General features: G+C 36.0%; 1 protein-coding gene across 1 annotated transcript in view; it reads right to left on the bottom strand.

The window, feature by feature from the left end:
• LOC121728600 (nephrin-like) overlaps positions 1-18,561 on the bottom strand; it is a 265,974-nt gene that overhangs the window by 60,127 nt on the left and 187,286 nt on the right. Inside the window, exons 5-6 of the mRNA XM_042116774.1 lie at positions 7,087-7,197; positions 5,412-5,618 (exon numbers count right to left, since the gene is read on the bottom strand). Coding sequence (XP_041972708.1) covers positions 5,412-5,618; positions 7,087-7,197 — 318 coding nt within the window. The remainder of the gene's footprint in view (positions 1-5,411; positions 5,619-7,086; positions 7,198-18,561) is intronic.

Raw genomic sequence — 18,561 nt, 5'->3', positions numbered from 1 at the left:
AATCATCATCATCACTATAATCATCACAGTATTATCAAGAATCTTGCCTTTGATTATATTATAGATCCACCGTTTGTTGACTGATTTTCAAAACTCTTTTGTTGCTATTTAGTGTTTATAGAGATAAACTAACCCGAATTCGGTACAATGCTTAGAAAAGTAGTGATCTGATACTGAATTCGTGAGATATAGAGGGAACTCCTGGATATTTTTTGGGACACACATAGACGCGTCAACTATTTCTGTATTCAATTTAGCGCAATTTCTATGTGCAATTTACCTTAAGGCGGGGATTAATCTCAATCAAAAACGATAACCTTGCACACAACCAAAGACCAAGCGTATACGCATCACAATAAGATTCATTTTAGCTTAGCATAAAACTATAGGTTCTCGGGCGGATATTCTCTATTTTTCATGTTTTTTTAAATATCTTTGGAAATAAATATTAAGAAACAAAATTGTTCGGTTAAAGAATTTCTAATATAGATTTACTAACAATTTATTCAAATAAAATGTACAATTATCCTAGATAATACTTATATTTCGATGAAATAGAGTTTTTTCGGAGGTGAGTTTGTAAATTAATTACAGCCATAAGTATTACGTTTTATTAAAATGTTTATGGTTTAAGGTATTTTAAATATTGTGCTTTATATCTCATATTTTTTAACACTTCGTTATTATATTGGAACTAGGTAAACCGGGAGTCACGGAATAACAAGTTGGGGTTTATCCTCGCCTTAAAAGTATTAAATAATAATTCTATTCTCAGACTTCATTATTTTGAAGTCGGTACTACCGACTTCAAAATAATGAAGTCGGCACTACCGACTCGGTACCAAGTATCAGCTAACCTAATCGCCAGTTCTATGACAAAATATAACTGCACTTTATATGACTGGTACCGACTTCAAATTATGAAGATTGAGAACAGAAATACTGAGTACAGAATATGAATTATTATATAATTAATTACATACTTAGTTCATTTAAAAAAATTACTATTGTCTTTACCTTGAAAGTCGGTTTCAATTTTTGTTTAAAAATAATAATTTTACACTTATTAGTTATCCTTAAGATTTTCTATACAGTGTTGGCGTTTTTATCTATAACTTTAGGTTCATAAAAAGTGATCAGATCAACTACTTAACAAGATCCCATTTTTACTATTTGGGTAAGGAAGGGGAAAATTCTCTCTTTTTCATTTTCTTTTTTTATCACATTTTGCTGACGCGGACGAAGTCGCGGGCAACAGCTAGAATTTTAATATAATTAAACTTTTATTATATTTCAGTTCTGAATCATATTTCAATAACAAAACCACATACTTTGCATATTGACTATTGTCACATAAAGTATATTAAGTAACAATACCGCGTAATGTTAAGTCAACAGGTACAGAAGAGATGAAAATTAGTATTATATTTTATAAGAAATCATTGGATTTTTCATTTAAAACAATTTCTTTTCCAATCAAAATATGAATTTATTACTTAAATGTTATTTAATATATTTCAATTAAAATATTATTTGTACATAATGAAATAATATGAGGGTTTTTTTTTCTCTACTCTCTCCTCAAAACTTTCCGAACATGGCTTTCGCGATAAAGTTACGTTAAAATTATAAAAAAACGCCCACTTTGACCGATCTTCGTCGAGGGTCGTTTTGAGCGAAAATGATGACGTCATGAGTGACGTCATAGCCGCGATCAAAACGACCGCGGTCGTCAAATGGTCGGCAAAAGGGGACGTTTTGAGCGTTTTGGTCAAAATTAACGTCTACTGGAACGCAGCCTAGACATGAATATTTGTATACAGGGTGACCATTTAGCGATTAAAAAAAAATATCATATTAATGTGATTCATAAAATATGATTCTCAAAAGCGATCATTTTAGCCCCGCTGTTCGCAATTTGAAAACGGGAAAGTACCGCGAGCACTTTTCAGCGCTGAACACACAAAGATTTTATGGAAATGACCACTAAAATAATATGCAATACTCGATGACGCCTCCGTTGCGCCTAAATTTGTTTATCGCGCGGGAACTGAACATTTTTCCGGGATAAAAATAAGAAAACATTTTAAACTTTCGCGTTGCATTATAATGAAACTTTTTAATCGGGACTTAACGCGACTTATTTAAGTAGTAATGCTACTACGAGTACATACTTTTTCTCGACGTTTTGGCCGTGTTGCAACGGCCGTGGTCACGAGGGGACTCATTTTAAATAAATAAGTTTAAATAAGTTGCGTTAAGTCCCGATTAAAAAGTTTCATAATAAAAATAAGAATTTTATAGTTTTCGGATATCCTTATATTTTGAAAACGTTACTAAAACAACCAACCAAAAGACTTTTCCGGATACCTCAGTATTGTCAGAGTAAGCAGATCTAACGAGTAGGCCGAATCAGAAGGGATCTCAAAATTTAAATACGTTTGGCGTCACATCGGCCGGCGCGCGCCGTAGTAATGCATGTTGAAAGTGACTCTCACGCCCAACTCACGCAGAATCGCCCGTTTGTTTGAAGTCGAGGCACTTCTTAGTTCTGTCTAGTCTGGTATTGTCATCACGTCTTTGATGAAGTGGTCTGTCGCACCAATAATACCTCAGTTAAGTCTGACAAATGTACCGACATATCCGGGGAAGTCACGTGTGAACACTATAACAATAATAATTTTACTTAAATATTATTACAGTTCCGTACAGAAATAAGCTTTGTCTGTTTGTTTGACTGCTTTTGCATTTTCTGTATTTAATTTTTAATAAGTATTGGATAATTTCGGTACATAATATCAATTTTGTTATTATAATAAAAAAAATAAAAGTTTTAAAAAACGTTGCAAAAAAACCAAAAATAGATATAAACTGATTCTAAGATCTACTTAAAAGGCATATAAAATTTCAACAAAATCGCTTCTGCCTTTTCGGAGAAATAATTAGTTATTATTGTAATGAAATCAACAATCCAAACTTTTCAACAAATAGCCCGCCATGGATTTTGCCATGGGTGTTAGTTTATTATAGTGACTAAAATTAACTTTGCAGTAAGTAATTAAATTTAATTTAATTTTAACAGAGTATGCTCATATTATAAATAGAACACAACATACAGTAGATACAGTAGCCCAGTAATTGTTTTGACCGTGTTTTTAAATTAAAATTAAATGTTTGGCGTTTTATTGTGATTACCTTATATTCTAAAATGTATTTAATGTTTATGTGAAAAATGTGTACAAAGTATTATTTATCTTATATTAAAATGAAATCGGTGAAAAAAAGGCGAATATATTATGTAATTGTGGGCACGTGCGCGGTGCGACTTGATATTGCACCTGGCTCTTTCAAGTTATCTGAAAACCCGATATGTGTGCGTCTTAGTCTACTGTATATCTGTACATCCATAATGCATACTAATATACTAATCTTATATACTTAAACGAGCAATTATTGTATATATTTATACTAGCTGTCCCGGCAAACGTTGCTTTGCCATATAAAATATTTACACATAGAAAAATATATAATACATATAAGTACATGCACCGGATAATTTCGCTCATATTATTTTATTGAAATGACTAAATAAGTATGTTGCCATGGCAACGTCCATCGCTATCCCGTCGCACAAATAATAGTTGCCGTCAGTCTCGCTCTCGAGTTGTAATAATTTACTATTATTTATTCAACAAATGTACTTATCAATATAATAAGTACCCAGTAGCCGATTCTCAGACCCACTGAATATGCATATAAAATTTAGTTAAAATCAGTAAAGCCGTTTCGGAGGAGTACGCGGCCTAACATCGTGACACGAGAATTTCATATATAAGACTATTCTAATTAGAATCTTGGAATCGGCTCCAACGTTTTCATGAAATTTAGTAAGTATATATATAAGGGGGTTTCAGGGGCGATAAATTGATCTAGCTAGGAATCATTTTTAGAAAATGTCATTTTATTCGTGCTTTTACCGAGCAAAGCTTGGTCAAATAGCTAGTCTATATATATAAAACTTAAAGGTGACTGACTGATTGACATAGTGATCTATCAACTCACAGCCCAAGCCACTGGACGGATTGGACTGAAATTTGGCATGCAGGTAGATGTTACGTAGGCATCCGCTAAGAAAGGATTTTGACAAATTCCAACCCTAAGGGGTTCAAATAGGGGATGAAAGTTTGTATATAATAATACTTCTTAACGCGAGCGAAGCCACGGGCAAAAGCTCGTAATATTATAAATGCGAAAGTGTGTCCGTCTGTCTGTCTGTTACCGCTTCACGCCCGAACCGAGTGTGTTTCAAACATTGTGTGAATGTGTCGTGCAGTCTGTAAATGATAGATATGACTATCCATAAATTTTAAGTATGGCAGAAGACAAAATAATGCTTCAGCTCTCTCCACTCTTTCACATTATTATGTATTTAGAATTCCAACATCGATGCAATTGTTCGACCGTGCTATGGGAATATTAGTGGAGCCGTTAAATCGTGGAAAAAAAATTACGAAGCTTATTTAAGGTCCACTGTATTTGTTAGTCATGTGATGTTTCTAAAATACTAGACAAAGACAAGCAATATATAAAATAATTCGTATTCGCTCTGTAAATATTTTATTGTTAGGGAGATAGTGTTTCAAACTTGTGTCCAAAGGGTTGTGGCAAAGGAAATAATCTTAGTCGACCAGGAACTACATCGCACAGAATACAGAGTATTTCAAATATGGTATTGTAAGTTAAAAGGGGGTGACTCAGGAGGTCATTCTAAACAACTTTTGTTCTACGACTTTTGGGAAAAAATTTGGGTTTCCATAGTAAAAAAGTCACGTGACCAACAAAGTTTTTCAGAATTCAGAAAAACGGGTTCTGAATTCTGAAAATGATATCTGAAAAACATAGTTGTTGAGAATTACCCCCTTTCTTCCTTATTAACCCGTCGGTCGTGGGAAAACGAGACACAATAGATATTCTATTGTGTCTCGTTCACCGGTGAGCGTATGGGGCTTGGTGTGAATGAAACTTTCATCATTAAATTCCCATTCAAACAGATCATCATTAAAAGCATCAAATTTTTTTATACGTGGGAGAGCCATGCTTTGGCACGAATGGGCCGGCTCGACCCGAGAAATACCACGTTCTCACAGAAAACCGGCGTGAAACAGCGCTTGCGCTGTGTTTCGCCGAGTGAGTGAGTTTACCGGAGGCCCAATCCCCTACCCTATTGCCTTCCCTGTCCTCCCCTATTCCCTTCCCTTCCCTCCCCTATTACCCTATTCCCTCTTAAAAGGCCGGCAACGCACTTGCAGCTCTTCTGATGCTGTGAGTGTCCATGGGCGACGGATGTTGCTTTCCATCAGGTGACCCGTTTGCTCGTTTGCCCCCTTATTTCTTAAAAAAAAAATACTTACGATACATCATAATTTGTACGTTAACCCTCAAGGGCGGGACCAGGGCGGTGTTGTCCACCGTACACGTGTAGACCGCCTCAAAGTACTCGCGGGTTAACCTGGGAACCCGCAGCTCAAGGACGCTGACGGTGGAGCCGTCGTCGGCGGGTTCCAGCTTCGCAACCACAGCGTCGTCCCTCCACCAGCGCAACCGCGGCATCGGTTTTCCTGCAAATATATTTATTTCAATGCGATACTTAATAGCTTTGTCCACATTGTGCCTTTTTTTGTTCAACATGAGCATGCGTTATAGCGCATTCAATAGCGAAGGTGTGGCATGCCCGTGACGCGCGTCAAAATCTACCCGCGTTGAAAGAAAACTGTCATAGCGCGCGCTACGTTTTCAACGCGCGTTACCTGTCTGCCTCACGTTCGTTGTTGACAGCGCTATAAGGCATGCCCTTGATGAACAGAAAAAGGCACAATGTGAACAAAGCTAATAAACTATTTGATTTTAATTGTGAATTAACATCATTCTACTCAGAATTTGGTAAAATCTTATAAAAATCTGTAGCTAAAAACTGAGCTGTCAAACCCCGAATGTCGCGCGTCCGGGATCCGGGCGACCCCAGGTATTAAAATTTTTTTTAACAAGTCGCATGCAAAGGGATATTTTGTGTACTGCAGTAGATTGGTTGATAAAATATAGATTTGACAAAAATCAGTACAGCGGTTTTTCTAATTGTGTCATGTAAAAAGATATACAACGGAAAAAAACTCACAAAGCCAGTGACTACATTAATTTGCAATTAACCTACATGTATAGAATATTAAAAATGAAACAGAACTAGGCCACTATCAAACATTACCGTTGTCAATAACGCCCTGGATTACTGTAATTCATGCTGTTGAAAATAAAACGCACTTTCCCACATTAAATATTTGAGTAGCATTTCATTGGGGCTCATGTGTAAAAGTACATGTGGCACTCGGGGACTGCCGCGATAAAGCTATTGCATAACATTTTTATCAACTTATGCAATTATAAGAGCGCTGACAAATGGACAGCACTTGTCGACAGCACGCGTCGACTGCTGTCAACAATAGTGTCTGGCACTGTTTGGATTCGCACGAAATCGCTAGAATGCGCGCGTCTTTTAAAAATTTCATAAGTAATGTGTGCGTTACTCTCTGGAGCTAAGGTCGATTTTTTTATGAAATAAGGGGGCAAACGAGCAAACGGGTCACCTGATAGAAAACAACTACCGTCGCCTATGGACACTCGCAGCATCAGAAGAGCTGCAGATGCGTTGCCGGCCTTTTAAGGAATAGGGTAATAGGGGAGGGTAGGGATGGGAAGGGAATAGAGGAGGGTAGGGATGGGAAGGGAATAGAGGAGGGTAGGGAAGGGAATAGGGTAGGGGATTGGGCCTCCGGTAAACTCACTCACTCGGCGAAACACAGCGCTAGCGCTGTTTCACGCCGGTTTTCTGTGAGAACGTGGTGTTTCTCCAGTCGAGCCGGTCCATTCGTGCCGAAGTATGACTCTCCCATGTATAGATATTTGTTATACGTTAAGTTGTTGGTAATTCGCTTCGATGCGCTTCGACTCTGCGCTAGTATAAATTGATCCTTAAGCCAAGGAACTTCACTTGCACCAGTATTTAATATAGTAAATATTATCAGTAATTATTACCTCCACTTACAACACACGTTAGTCTCATGCTCGTGTCTTCGACGTACGGACCGGCAACGCCGATCACTTCTTTATCGTTTTCATCAAAAATTCTCGGTTTTTCAGGTAATTCTGAAACAAAACTTTAAGTTAGTTATGTCTAAATGATCCGAGGAACCACAGAATACATATTGGAAATGTTATATACGTAGCACTTTTTCTCCTGGCATCTGCTCAGTCGATCAGTTTGGTCAGGAATGACGGGAGAATGATCGTCTAACGGCTAACCGGTTGACTGACGGACTGATATTTTTTTATTATGTACTTTTTAGTCATCACTCGGGCGTCAGTCTCAGATTGATGGACTGAACCGATGCCAGAGCCAGACTGTCTAAGATTATGATGTAGAACCATGATAATTGATAACCGACATGATTGCTAAGCTATCACAACAGTATCACTAATACTATATATTATGTTTATCGCTATATAACAGTATCGCTATCACAACACAAAAAGCTATAAACATTCTGAGAATATTTATTTTAAATTTTATTCAGAAATAAAACAATTTTGATTTTAATTTTTGATCTATATCATGAACTATCTTCTTCTAATATTATGTAAAATGCTCATGTCACAGTGTTAGATAGCGTACTCCTCCGAAACGGCTTTACTGATTTTAACCAAATTTTATATGCATATTCAGTGGGTCTGAGAATCGGCTACCAGGTATTTTTTATATTGATAAGTGCATATTTTGTTGAATAAATAATAGTAAATTATTACAACTCGAGACTGACGGCGACCGTTGTTTACATGCTACGGAATAGCGATGGACGTTGCCATGGTGACATACTTATTTAGTCACGTCAATAAAATAATATGGGCGAAATACTTTATACTGCATAGAAACGTTTGCCGGGACAGCTAGTAACTATATAATATTACGAGCTTTTGCCCGCGGATTCGCTCGCGTTAAGAAGCATTATTATATTGAAACTTTCATCCCCTATTTTAACCCCTTGGAGGTGGAATTGATCAAAATCCTTGCTTAGCGGATACCTACGTCATATCATCTACCTGCATGCAAAATTTCAGCCCGATCCGTCCAGTGGTTTGGGCTGTGCGTTGATAGATCGCCATGTCAGCCAGATAGAAGATAGATATCGATCATAAACAATCGTAGATGAATAATGAATATGCCCGATCTTTCAACAACATCATAATAACTTCTTGTTGGTCCATTCTAGGTAATGATGAAAAACTTAAAGCAGATATGTTACTACCGCGCGCGTTGTGAAGATTCAAATACGGCCCAATTGGGCCGTCTGTTGTTTAGTCTGCATCGAGCGCAGTCACGAACGTGCCGCGTCTTGTCTTACCTAAATAAATTGAAAATGACGTCGTGCGTGTTTCGAAAATGTACCAATTATGACTCGAAAGTAAACAAAACACATGGAATCTCTTACCACATATCTTGTATGCAATAAATACCTCGATTATTTACATTTTTAATTATTTTTCGAACAATCTGGAAACAATCGAATTTTCGTCATAGCTCAGGCGAAGAAAGAGACAGCGATACAACGTTTAAAAACAGAACTGTCTCTTTTATGTAAATGGTTTTTCGTATCTTTTGTTTCACTTATCTGTAAAATTTGTCGCACGCACCTGCAGCTCTTCTGATGTTGCGAGTGTCCATGGGCGACGGTAGTTGCTTACCATCAGGTGACCCGTTTGCTCGTTTGCCCCCTTATTTCATTAAAAAAAAATTAAAAAGCTTTTTCCTAAAACCAATAGTTTCCGAGAAAAGGCATTTCAATTTTTTTTTATTAATTTTTTGGATTTCTCAAAAAGAGCAATTACCTTTTTAATTTTTATGTGACCTCTTGACATGCCCCCCTAACGATTCATCGCGTCAAATAACGGTAGGTCTTTATTCGGAGGGCACTCAATTTTTCGTTAGGTATATTGACTGTATCACATACCACAGGAGTCACGACGGCATGCGTTTTTATTGAGCACGATCTAGTACATAGTAATTTAAACCTAGGTAACAAATAACAATGTTGTGACTATAACATAAAAATATATTATTATGAAAGTCCCGGGTTCTGATACCTTATCTGCCTCTAATGTTTTAAGTGGCTTCATCAAAGTGAGTGCTCTAGAACAACACTGTGCAATAAAATTTTATCACGTTTATAATGTGTATGGCCAGATGAGGCCAATTTTATCCATCGCTTCTTTGGTTTTTTTTTATTATAAAATTGGGGCCGTCTATGGACTGTTCGTCCATATCCTTTTTTTGTTATTTTATTATTTACATTTTTCGCACCAAGGATAATTGAATTAATATTATAAATTTTAATTAATTGTAGTCCATCACGCCATGGACATTTTTTTAAATATAATATATATATATATATATATATGTATGTGTATATATATATATATATATATATATATATATATATATATACTTAATAGGATAGACTATAATTTATACATATAATAAATAAATATTTATTGTTTTATAAATTACTAATAATATTTAATGTTTTGAACGATGTGGTCCCAGTCAGTGTGGCGGCCAGTAGATCCGACATTTTCCGATTTCCTTAGATTTTATGCTGCTCCACCCTTTGCCTTTAGATGTTGTGACATTGGCTTGGTGGAGAGGGGTCACTCAAGCTGGGTGGAGTTTCTAGGGTGTTAAAAAGATATCGTTCTGTGTCGAATCTACCGGCTATGTGGCTTAGGACTTTATCGTTCCTGTCTTTTATAGCCATTTTTATGTTGTAGTCTTTTATGCGTTCGGTTGACACCTCCGTGGCTCTTTTTATGAAGCTTGCTACAGCGTCTCTATCAGTGTCAGTGTAATAGACACAGGTGTTAGTGTGCCGGGATATAGCTACAACTGCATGAGGAACGCTGTCATGGATTGCCAGCTTTCGGGACTTGGTCTGTATGATGATCACCGAAGGACTCGTTAATCCCTGAGCTTCATGGATTGTGAGGACGCGAGAGTCCGTTCCCGATCCATAGCCTGTATTAGTGAGGGCTGCTTCCTCCTCTTGTGTGTGGACAAGTTACAGGGTATTTAGATCGGTTTTAGGTATTCTCGCTCCTGTATACTTCATTAGCTTTAGGGACCGCACAATTTCCTTCGATGAATAGATGTTATTATAGACCATGCTTAAGGCGTATGCCACATCCATAGGGCTCCTGTGTGTGCAAGACAACTCCTGGGTGATGCTGGTTACCAGGTTTGGATAAGTGTAATTAAGTTTAAAGAGGTTTTCACGCTCTATAAACGGAAGTTGGTTAATATCTCCAATGAGGATGACATCGTTGGCGCCTGTTAGTTAACAGGCGCCAATGGCGAATCAGTTGATTCGCCATGACGATTGAGCCGAAATGGTTCATGAGGGCCTCATCAACTATCAACCTTTTGTAGGTTCCTTTTGTCCCATTTACCAGCAAAGTACGAACTTTATCTTTAACTTTGTTGCCAGTTCGTAGCGATAGCCTTTGCTTTAGATCCTCGGCTGCTTCGATTGTCGTTGTTATTATAACGTCTGTTTCCTCATTGAAGTTATTAATGATCCAAGTTGTCTTTCCACACCCAGGAACCCCATTGACCCACGAGTAGTTGATAGGTTTCGCGAATATGTCCCAGCCCATGCTGGATTCGGGGTCCCCAGATAGGACTTCTGCCATTTCTAGTATCCTGTCTTCCAGCATTATTCTGGTACATTCCGCTATTACCACTATTGGATTCTCAGATTTTGTGATAAATTTGAGTGTTCCCGTGCGTTTTGTCTCATCCTCGTCCAGAACCACGAATCCGCAGTCGGCACTTAATGCCGCCATATACTGCCCTGTCATCGCCCCGGCAGCTTTTGCATCCTCGAGTCTCACTTCTAACAGCTTTTGATTTTTCCGCTGATAGGCCTGCATGATCTTATTGCAGGTCAAGAGCTTTATGGTCTTATTTGCTCTTATTATCGCCTGGAACTCGAGGAAGGCATTTATATATCTGAGTTTTGGCGGGAGCACTTGCCCGAGATCGGCCCTATATCTTTTGTTTTTATTTGCCGGTGTTTGTGTAGATGGTTCCCTCAAAAAAGCCTCTATTGCTAAAGCCTGCCGATTTGTTTGTGATGAGCCTTGATCCGAGAAAGGGTGTTTTTATCCTCGATCATGTCTATTTTTTCACGATGAAGTACTTTTTTGATGGAGCCCACAAACGCTTTTAATTTGGCCATTGAGTTTTGAGACTTCTTAATTTCATTTTTATCCCTCTCTTTCTCATCCTTTTTTTTGTTCTCCCGTGATGCTTGTAGTCGTTCACTTGCGGAGGATGAGTTCGCCTTATTGCTGGGTTGGGACGCTGCTGGCTGATCGTCACGATTCTTTTTGAGGAAGCTTGGGTCATCCCCTCTGTTCTCGTAGACGATTATCTCATGATGTTCTGAGGCTTTTACTATTCCATAGTAATTTGCAGCCCTGCCTTTGTCCTGTCCCAGTGACATTGCGTCTACGCTGATTATGCGTGGGGTGGTACTGTGTCTTATCCCCATTGCTCCCACGAACCTCTTTGGTTGAAGACTATTATATTGAGCCTTAGTAAATAAATCCGCCGCTTAAATAAATAAATAAATTCTTTATTGAGAGCTACTAAGGCCCAAATTGTTAGTAACAAATATCTTAAAAACTAGGTTAGTGGGTAGTATTTTATTAGTTAGTTTAAGAGTAACATTTATTTTCTAACTAGAACCCTTAAATGGTGTTCTAGTATCGGCGAGTCGTATTTTTAGCCAGCATCTTTAGAATACCATTGGTATTCTAAAGATGCTGGCTAAAAATACGACTCGCCGTCTGCTCAGCAAGGACCATGTCTTTTTTCTTATGATTGCATAAAAGTCAGCTTAAGTGAAATTTAATTTTTTATGATTGACAAGGAGAATTAAAATGAACGCGTGAAAGCGGCCGTGCGGTGCTGGACAGGCATTATATAATATAGTTTTATATTATTGTTCGTCAATATTTTTGTACATTTTCCGCAAAATATAATATTGTGTAGGTGACATTTAATTAAAAGTCGCTTACAGGTCTGTATGCGAATAAATTGACTCGTAAACAATATTTACTCGTAATAACATTTCCACTCAACAAAATGTGATATAATAATTATTAGATATAATTATTATGTTGTTTCCAGTTTCTTAAATGCGAGACTATAACTATGTACCGAATTTCGTGAACGTCGGCTTAAGCAGACGATAATAATAATATAATAATAATAATAATAATATTTATTTAGTATTTAAAAATGATGGTGAGATACAATTATTATATTAGAGCTACTTAAACTAAATAAGTACAAATTTAATGATTATAGTATTGCCTGAACTAGGATACCCTGTGTTTCAGGCTAAAATTAGTGCTACAATAATTATTACGATACAAACTATAGCTATGCCTTAAAGTTACAAATTAAATTAAGTAGTTACACTAACTATAATTATTATAGTTTTAAATTGCCTATACTAATATTAATTTATTATTACACAATATTATACTTACTTAATCTTATTCTAATGTTCATTTATTGCAAAACCACTAGAAGTTTTTCTGTTTCCTCATAAGACATATTTTGAAGAAATTTTTTAAGGTTTAATTTACAATTAAAATAATTAACAGAATATATATTTAACAGGGCATTTATTCTTTTATAAAGAAGAGGACCTAAAAATATGTAGTACTTATCAGCAAAAGCATGTTTTGTATTTATTTCTAGTGGACAAACGATATCTTTCCGCCTTTTGTTGATGGAATCCGGGTAGAAGGGTAGAGATATGTGTTGCTTTAGTACTACGTTTAGGATGAAAAGCTGACGAACTGTTAGTACTTCAAATGACGTATAAAGCTGGTTAGTAGGGAAAAGAAAAGATCGAAAGTTACATATTTTGATTATTGCCCTTTGTGCTCTTTCAACAGTTAGTAACAGCGTTTTGTCATACTCCTCCCCAAGATGTAATACAATAAGTTAGTATCGATTGACATAAAGCAAAATACACCTGCTTGATTAAATGTTGGTCTAGTATATGACGAAGTTTCTTGAAAATAAACATCAACTTACGAACTTTTTCACATAGTTTATCTACATGAGGCCTCAAAGACAGATTTTCATCTATTATTATACCTATATACTTTATATTGTTGATCCCATCAATACTAGGACATGTGCATGCCATATTAGAGAATATTGTGCAAAGATGTGCATATAGTTTCTGATTAGTAATTGCTGTGGTGGATTTACGCATCGAAAACTTTATGTATTTAGTCTTTTCGGCGTTTAATGTTAATAAATGAGTCGATAGCCAATTATTTACGATATTAAAACCTTGCTGTGCATACTCGAAAACTTCGCGATATGTGCTAGCAGAAAAAACAAGTGCTGTGTCATCAGCGTATGATATGATTATGCCGCGGTCTAATTTTAGTTGACACAGATCATTTATGTATATTAAGAACAGTGTTGGGCCTAAAATACTTTCTTGTGGAACACCATAATTAGTATTATTTTCAAATGAGCTATATACACTGTCAACCTTGACACATTGAGTGCGGTTCTCTAGGTAGCTTTTAAATAATTTTAATTGTGTGCTCCTTATTCCCAAGGATTCGAGTTTGTGTAATAGGATTTTTGTGGATACTGTATCAAAAGCTTTTGCAAGGTCAAGGAAGATTCCAATTACGTGATTACCTTTATCAACTTTTCGGGCTATATGATTTGTCAAATTAAGTACGGCGTTAGCTGTTGAAAGTTTCGATCTAAATCCAAATTGGTTATTTGATAATGCTGATATATGTTCTAAGTAATTGACCAGCCTGTTGTTAATGATTTTTTCTAATACCTTTGACAATGATGGTAAGATTGAGATAGGGCGGTAATTTGAGACTTCCTGTTTGTCACCGGATTTATAAATCGGTACTACGACTGCCTTTTTTAGACATTTAGGAAAATGACCTTGAGATAAGCATTTTTGAAAGATATGGGTTAAGTGTGGAACCAGAATATGTCTAAATTTTCTCAAAATTGTACACGAGATATTATCCCATCCAACTGCGCAGTCGTCCCGTAGGCTTTCAATAATTCTACCTACCTCGGATTCATCGGTGTCTATTAATGAGAAAGACATTGCGTTAGATCTATTAGTTAAAGCGGCATATGGTCGACCGTGCAATTGGCTTTGTGATTTATGTGCTAAGTGCGCCCCAATATTTACAAAATAATTATTTACAATGTTTAGAGATGCCAATTCTGAAGATTGATTTTTCAGCAAAACTGAGGATGATTCGTGATGCTTTTTGGTGTATGTTATGTCCTTGATATGTTTCCAAATTTTTCTGCTGTTATTTCTAGCACGTTCCAAAATGTTTTTATCGTAATTATTTTTTACTCGTCTTAGCAAGTCATTGCAAAAGTTACGATACCGTTTGTATGTGGTTTGCCATATGGCATTGTGTGGACTTTCTCTAGATTTCATATGTAATTTATCCCTATGTCTTATGCAGCGCAGAAGACCGGGATATAGTTTAGTAATATAATAGTTTGTATTATCTTATACGTCATAGTTTCGTGACTCGTCTTGTGTTTTGAATCATATAAAATCCGCTCCTGGAAATATTTCTAACGGATGGTTCATATCAATGTGAGAATCGCTAAAATGCTACCGTAAAAATGAATTTTTTTATCTAATCTATCGATGTTATTCAACCGGCTAAAATGGTGATTTAAATTCGCTAACCTATTTTCTGTAGCAAGGAATTTTGCTGCTAACATTTGTTTTGCGAAAGCTCAGTTATTGTTCTGTATTTTTCATTAACTTCCTTGCGGGCCTGTTTGCTATTCGAGCAAAATGGAGGTTTTCATTAATATCTCACTGAAGTGTCGGACGTGTTGTGAAATAAAATAAAGTGTTTCTATTTTTCATACAGATGATGAATGTGTATTAAAATTTTGTGATATGTTCATTTGACGTTGCTATTAACTTTAATAAACAAAAGAAAGTATGCATTATATTGGGGGATATCCAAAAAAGTGGATTTTCAATTTTATCAGTCCTGTTATAACACGAGAACGACTGAATCGATTGGGCTAATTTTAGTCTTAAAATATTCGTGGAAATCCAGGAAAGATTTATCATAGAAGGAAAATGATATGAAGTTCATCGGTTTAAATTGTTAAAGTGTTAAACTAAAAAGCATAAATGCTTGAATCTTACAAAAATGCTCTCGCGTCTTCGAATATACGCGGTAATCAATTATCGCACTTTAGTGTTATAATTTTAAAGTTTATTTTCAAGTGCGTCAATAAAATCCTCCGTTTTTTCTGCGCTGACTCAGTAATTGGTATTAATATTTAAGTTTCAATGATCTAGTTCCAAAAAATGTCGGTAAAACTCATTCGGAAATTAACGAATAAAGACAACTTTTATGATTTCATGATGTGGTGAATAGTGTTAAAAGTTTTTCCTCGAAACTTTTGCATATTGATTTTCAGCCCCGATCGAATGAAACTAATTGAAAAATCCATTCTATTTAAAAGAAATTATTTATTTAAAAATGCTCCAATTCAAATTTCACAATCTAAAAGTACTCGGCTAAGAGGAGTAAAAAGGTATTTTCTAAATAAACCTCGCTTAGAATGAAAAGTTCGTTTTAAAAAACACAATCACGATGATGAGATTGCTTTGGGTTGGAAGTAATTTGTGACCGGGGAGGTTTTATTTCACATACGCTGAAGTTTAACGCAGAAACTCAATTATGGGTCATCGTGACTCGAATTTATCGGGAAATTAGAATCTGAATTCCAATAAAACACAAAAGGATGAGAGCTATTATATTTTTGTTGTCAGAATGCATAATATTGTTCGTTGAATATGTTGTATTTTTAAATAACAAAAAATAAAGAAAACAACAGAATGATAAATTAGCTAATGATAATAAAGTTTCAATAAAGGCCCTACATAAACACAACACGATAAATAACTTGTTGGCTGTTATAAAACGTAAGTAAATTACAAAACTCCGCATACCAGTACCCACATAAAGGATAAGGCCCAAAATAAATATCAAAAAGATTGATATAGGCAGCAATAATAAAGCTTAAATTGGCTGGACGCCAGAACGTAATATGTGGCGTAGTCCAACGGCGCGGTTACATTATGGGGACGGCCATTTTCTTTTATGCTCGAAAGTAGTTATCGTTTGTACTTTTTTCCTAGATAGTGTACACAAAATGAAGATAAACATTTATTGGAGTTGGCCACCTCGCCTTTTGTTGTAGAACCAAAAGTGAAATTTCATATTGCGCTTCCATTTTATGAAATTTTTAACGGGATAAAATTGCGAGTTTTAATTTTTCTAAACTCTTTGTGCTATTTAATATTGTTTTCTAACAACATTTATATCTTTTATGTTTAAAGGTTGGTAACAAAATTTATATCTTTTATGTTCAAAGGTGATAGAAAAAAGTAATGGATTTTAGAACGTCTACATTATAGAGGCCTACCACCGGTACGGGAACTAGCCCGGCGAGAAAAACCGGCGTAAGAAACTCGTAAACTTGTACGGGGCATCTTTTACCAAAAAATATCCAATTTATATCATCTATACGCGTTTAACTGTATAAATACTCCAGGCATTAAATGAGTCGTATATAATTTAATTTTTGGGATTGGTTAAGTGAAATTGCATGCTATTTCGCTTAACAAATATTATGCTTCAATAAAATTCGTCAAAGCAATTGCAAATTTTTGCTCGCAGTTGCGGTTTGCAGCTTTGGTTGCAGATAATAATTAAGTTTTTGGTACTTGTGGACGTCAGTACTCAGTACGCGTGGCTCCCCGAAAATAGTTAACCACCACTTTCAGGCTCACTTGCGCCAGTATGAATAATTTGTATGTCGGAATATTTTGCTTCCTGTAATCTGTTTCAAACATGAGAAGGAATATTGATATGAATACTTATAATAAAGTAGATGGCGCCCGCAACTCCTTTGCGCCAAAATTCATTTATCACTCATAATCCTTACATTTTTCCGAGATAAAAAGTATCCTATGTCGTTTCCTGGCAATCAAAACATCTTCATACCAAATTTCAGCAAAATCGGTTGATCGGAATTCGGAATAAACGGACAGACAGATACACTTTCGCATTTATAATATTAGTAAGTATCGATACCTCTAACCCCACAGTACGCGGTTGTGTTTAATGGTGCTCCCACACCGCCGTTAGAAAATGTTTGTAAACATTTTCTAACATAACAACATTTACTAACAAATGTTGTCAATTGTTACATTTTGTTAGAAACTGTTCCATGTTATAAGTGCTCCTACACTAATAGAAAATAGGCCTGGAGATACTGACACAAAATTCTTGGCCATTCACGAAAATCACCTTGCCATACTTTTCCGACAGCGCCCAATGGCCGCCATACGACTGCAAAGGTGTAATTTTTTTTTTCACCAAACGATTTGTACCACCCTGAAACTTTTTTTAACAGTTCCCTGTATGATCATAAATAGGACCCTGATAATGCCATACCTGTGGGAGGCAGCGAATATGAACAATATTATTTCAAAATCCTAAGATTTTATTCGTAATTTCAAACGGTTTTTCAAGTATGGCGCCACTTTTTCCGTCTACTACAAGTATGGCAAATATAATAATGGTCACATTGTATTGTATAATTTCCAAAAATCCAAATGCCATACTGGTACAAATAGTCCAATTTTTATCACTTTTTTGCTCAAGTCCGAGAGTCATCCCGCGCCATGGTTACAATCTGTAACAATTTTTTTTTTGGTACAATTGCCAAATGACGAGACTACAATGATGCCATGATGTAAAAAATGATTTTACGTATTTTATAGTCGTATTTTTGAAACGTGTCAAATAAATAAGTATTTCAAGTATGGTAGCACTTTTTCCCCCTACTAGAAGTATGGGAAAGATAATAACGGTCATATTTTGTCAAATACTTTCCAAAAATTTAAATGCCATACTGGTACAAATCGTTTGGCGAAAAGAAAAAAAATTACACCTTTGCAGTGGTATGGCGGCCATTGGGCGCTGTCGGAAAAGTATGGCAAGGTGATTTTCGTGATTGGCTACTCACAATATGTTTTAATATGTTTTGCTATAATTTGTTAACTTACGTTTACTAAAAATTTTCTAACATGAAAACATTTTTAATATTATTTAACATTTGTGATTAAATGTTTCCTAACAAATGTTTACTAACGTTACAAAAACATTTTCTAAGTGCGGTGTGGGAGCACCATAAGCTATGTAGTTCAGCCACGCGCGAGAACTAATTCTTTATAGGTACTCTCGTGTACCATTGGTAAGATGACAGCCATGATTGACGTTAGTTAACTAGAGCGACGAGGCCGAATATTTGACGACCTCTGTGGC

Source organism: Aricia agestis, chromosome 7 (genome assembly GCF_905147365.1).
Source record: "Aricia agestis chromosome 7, ilAriAges1.1, whole genome shotgun sequence".
Lineage (NCBI taxonomy): Eukaryota > Metazoa > Arthropoda > Insecta > Lepidoptera > Lycaenidae > Aricia > Aricia agestis.
This window is presented reverse-complemented; position numbering and strand designations above follow the sequence as displayed.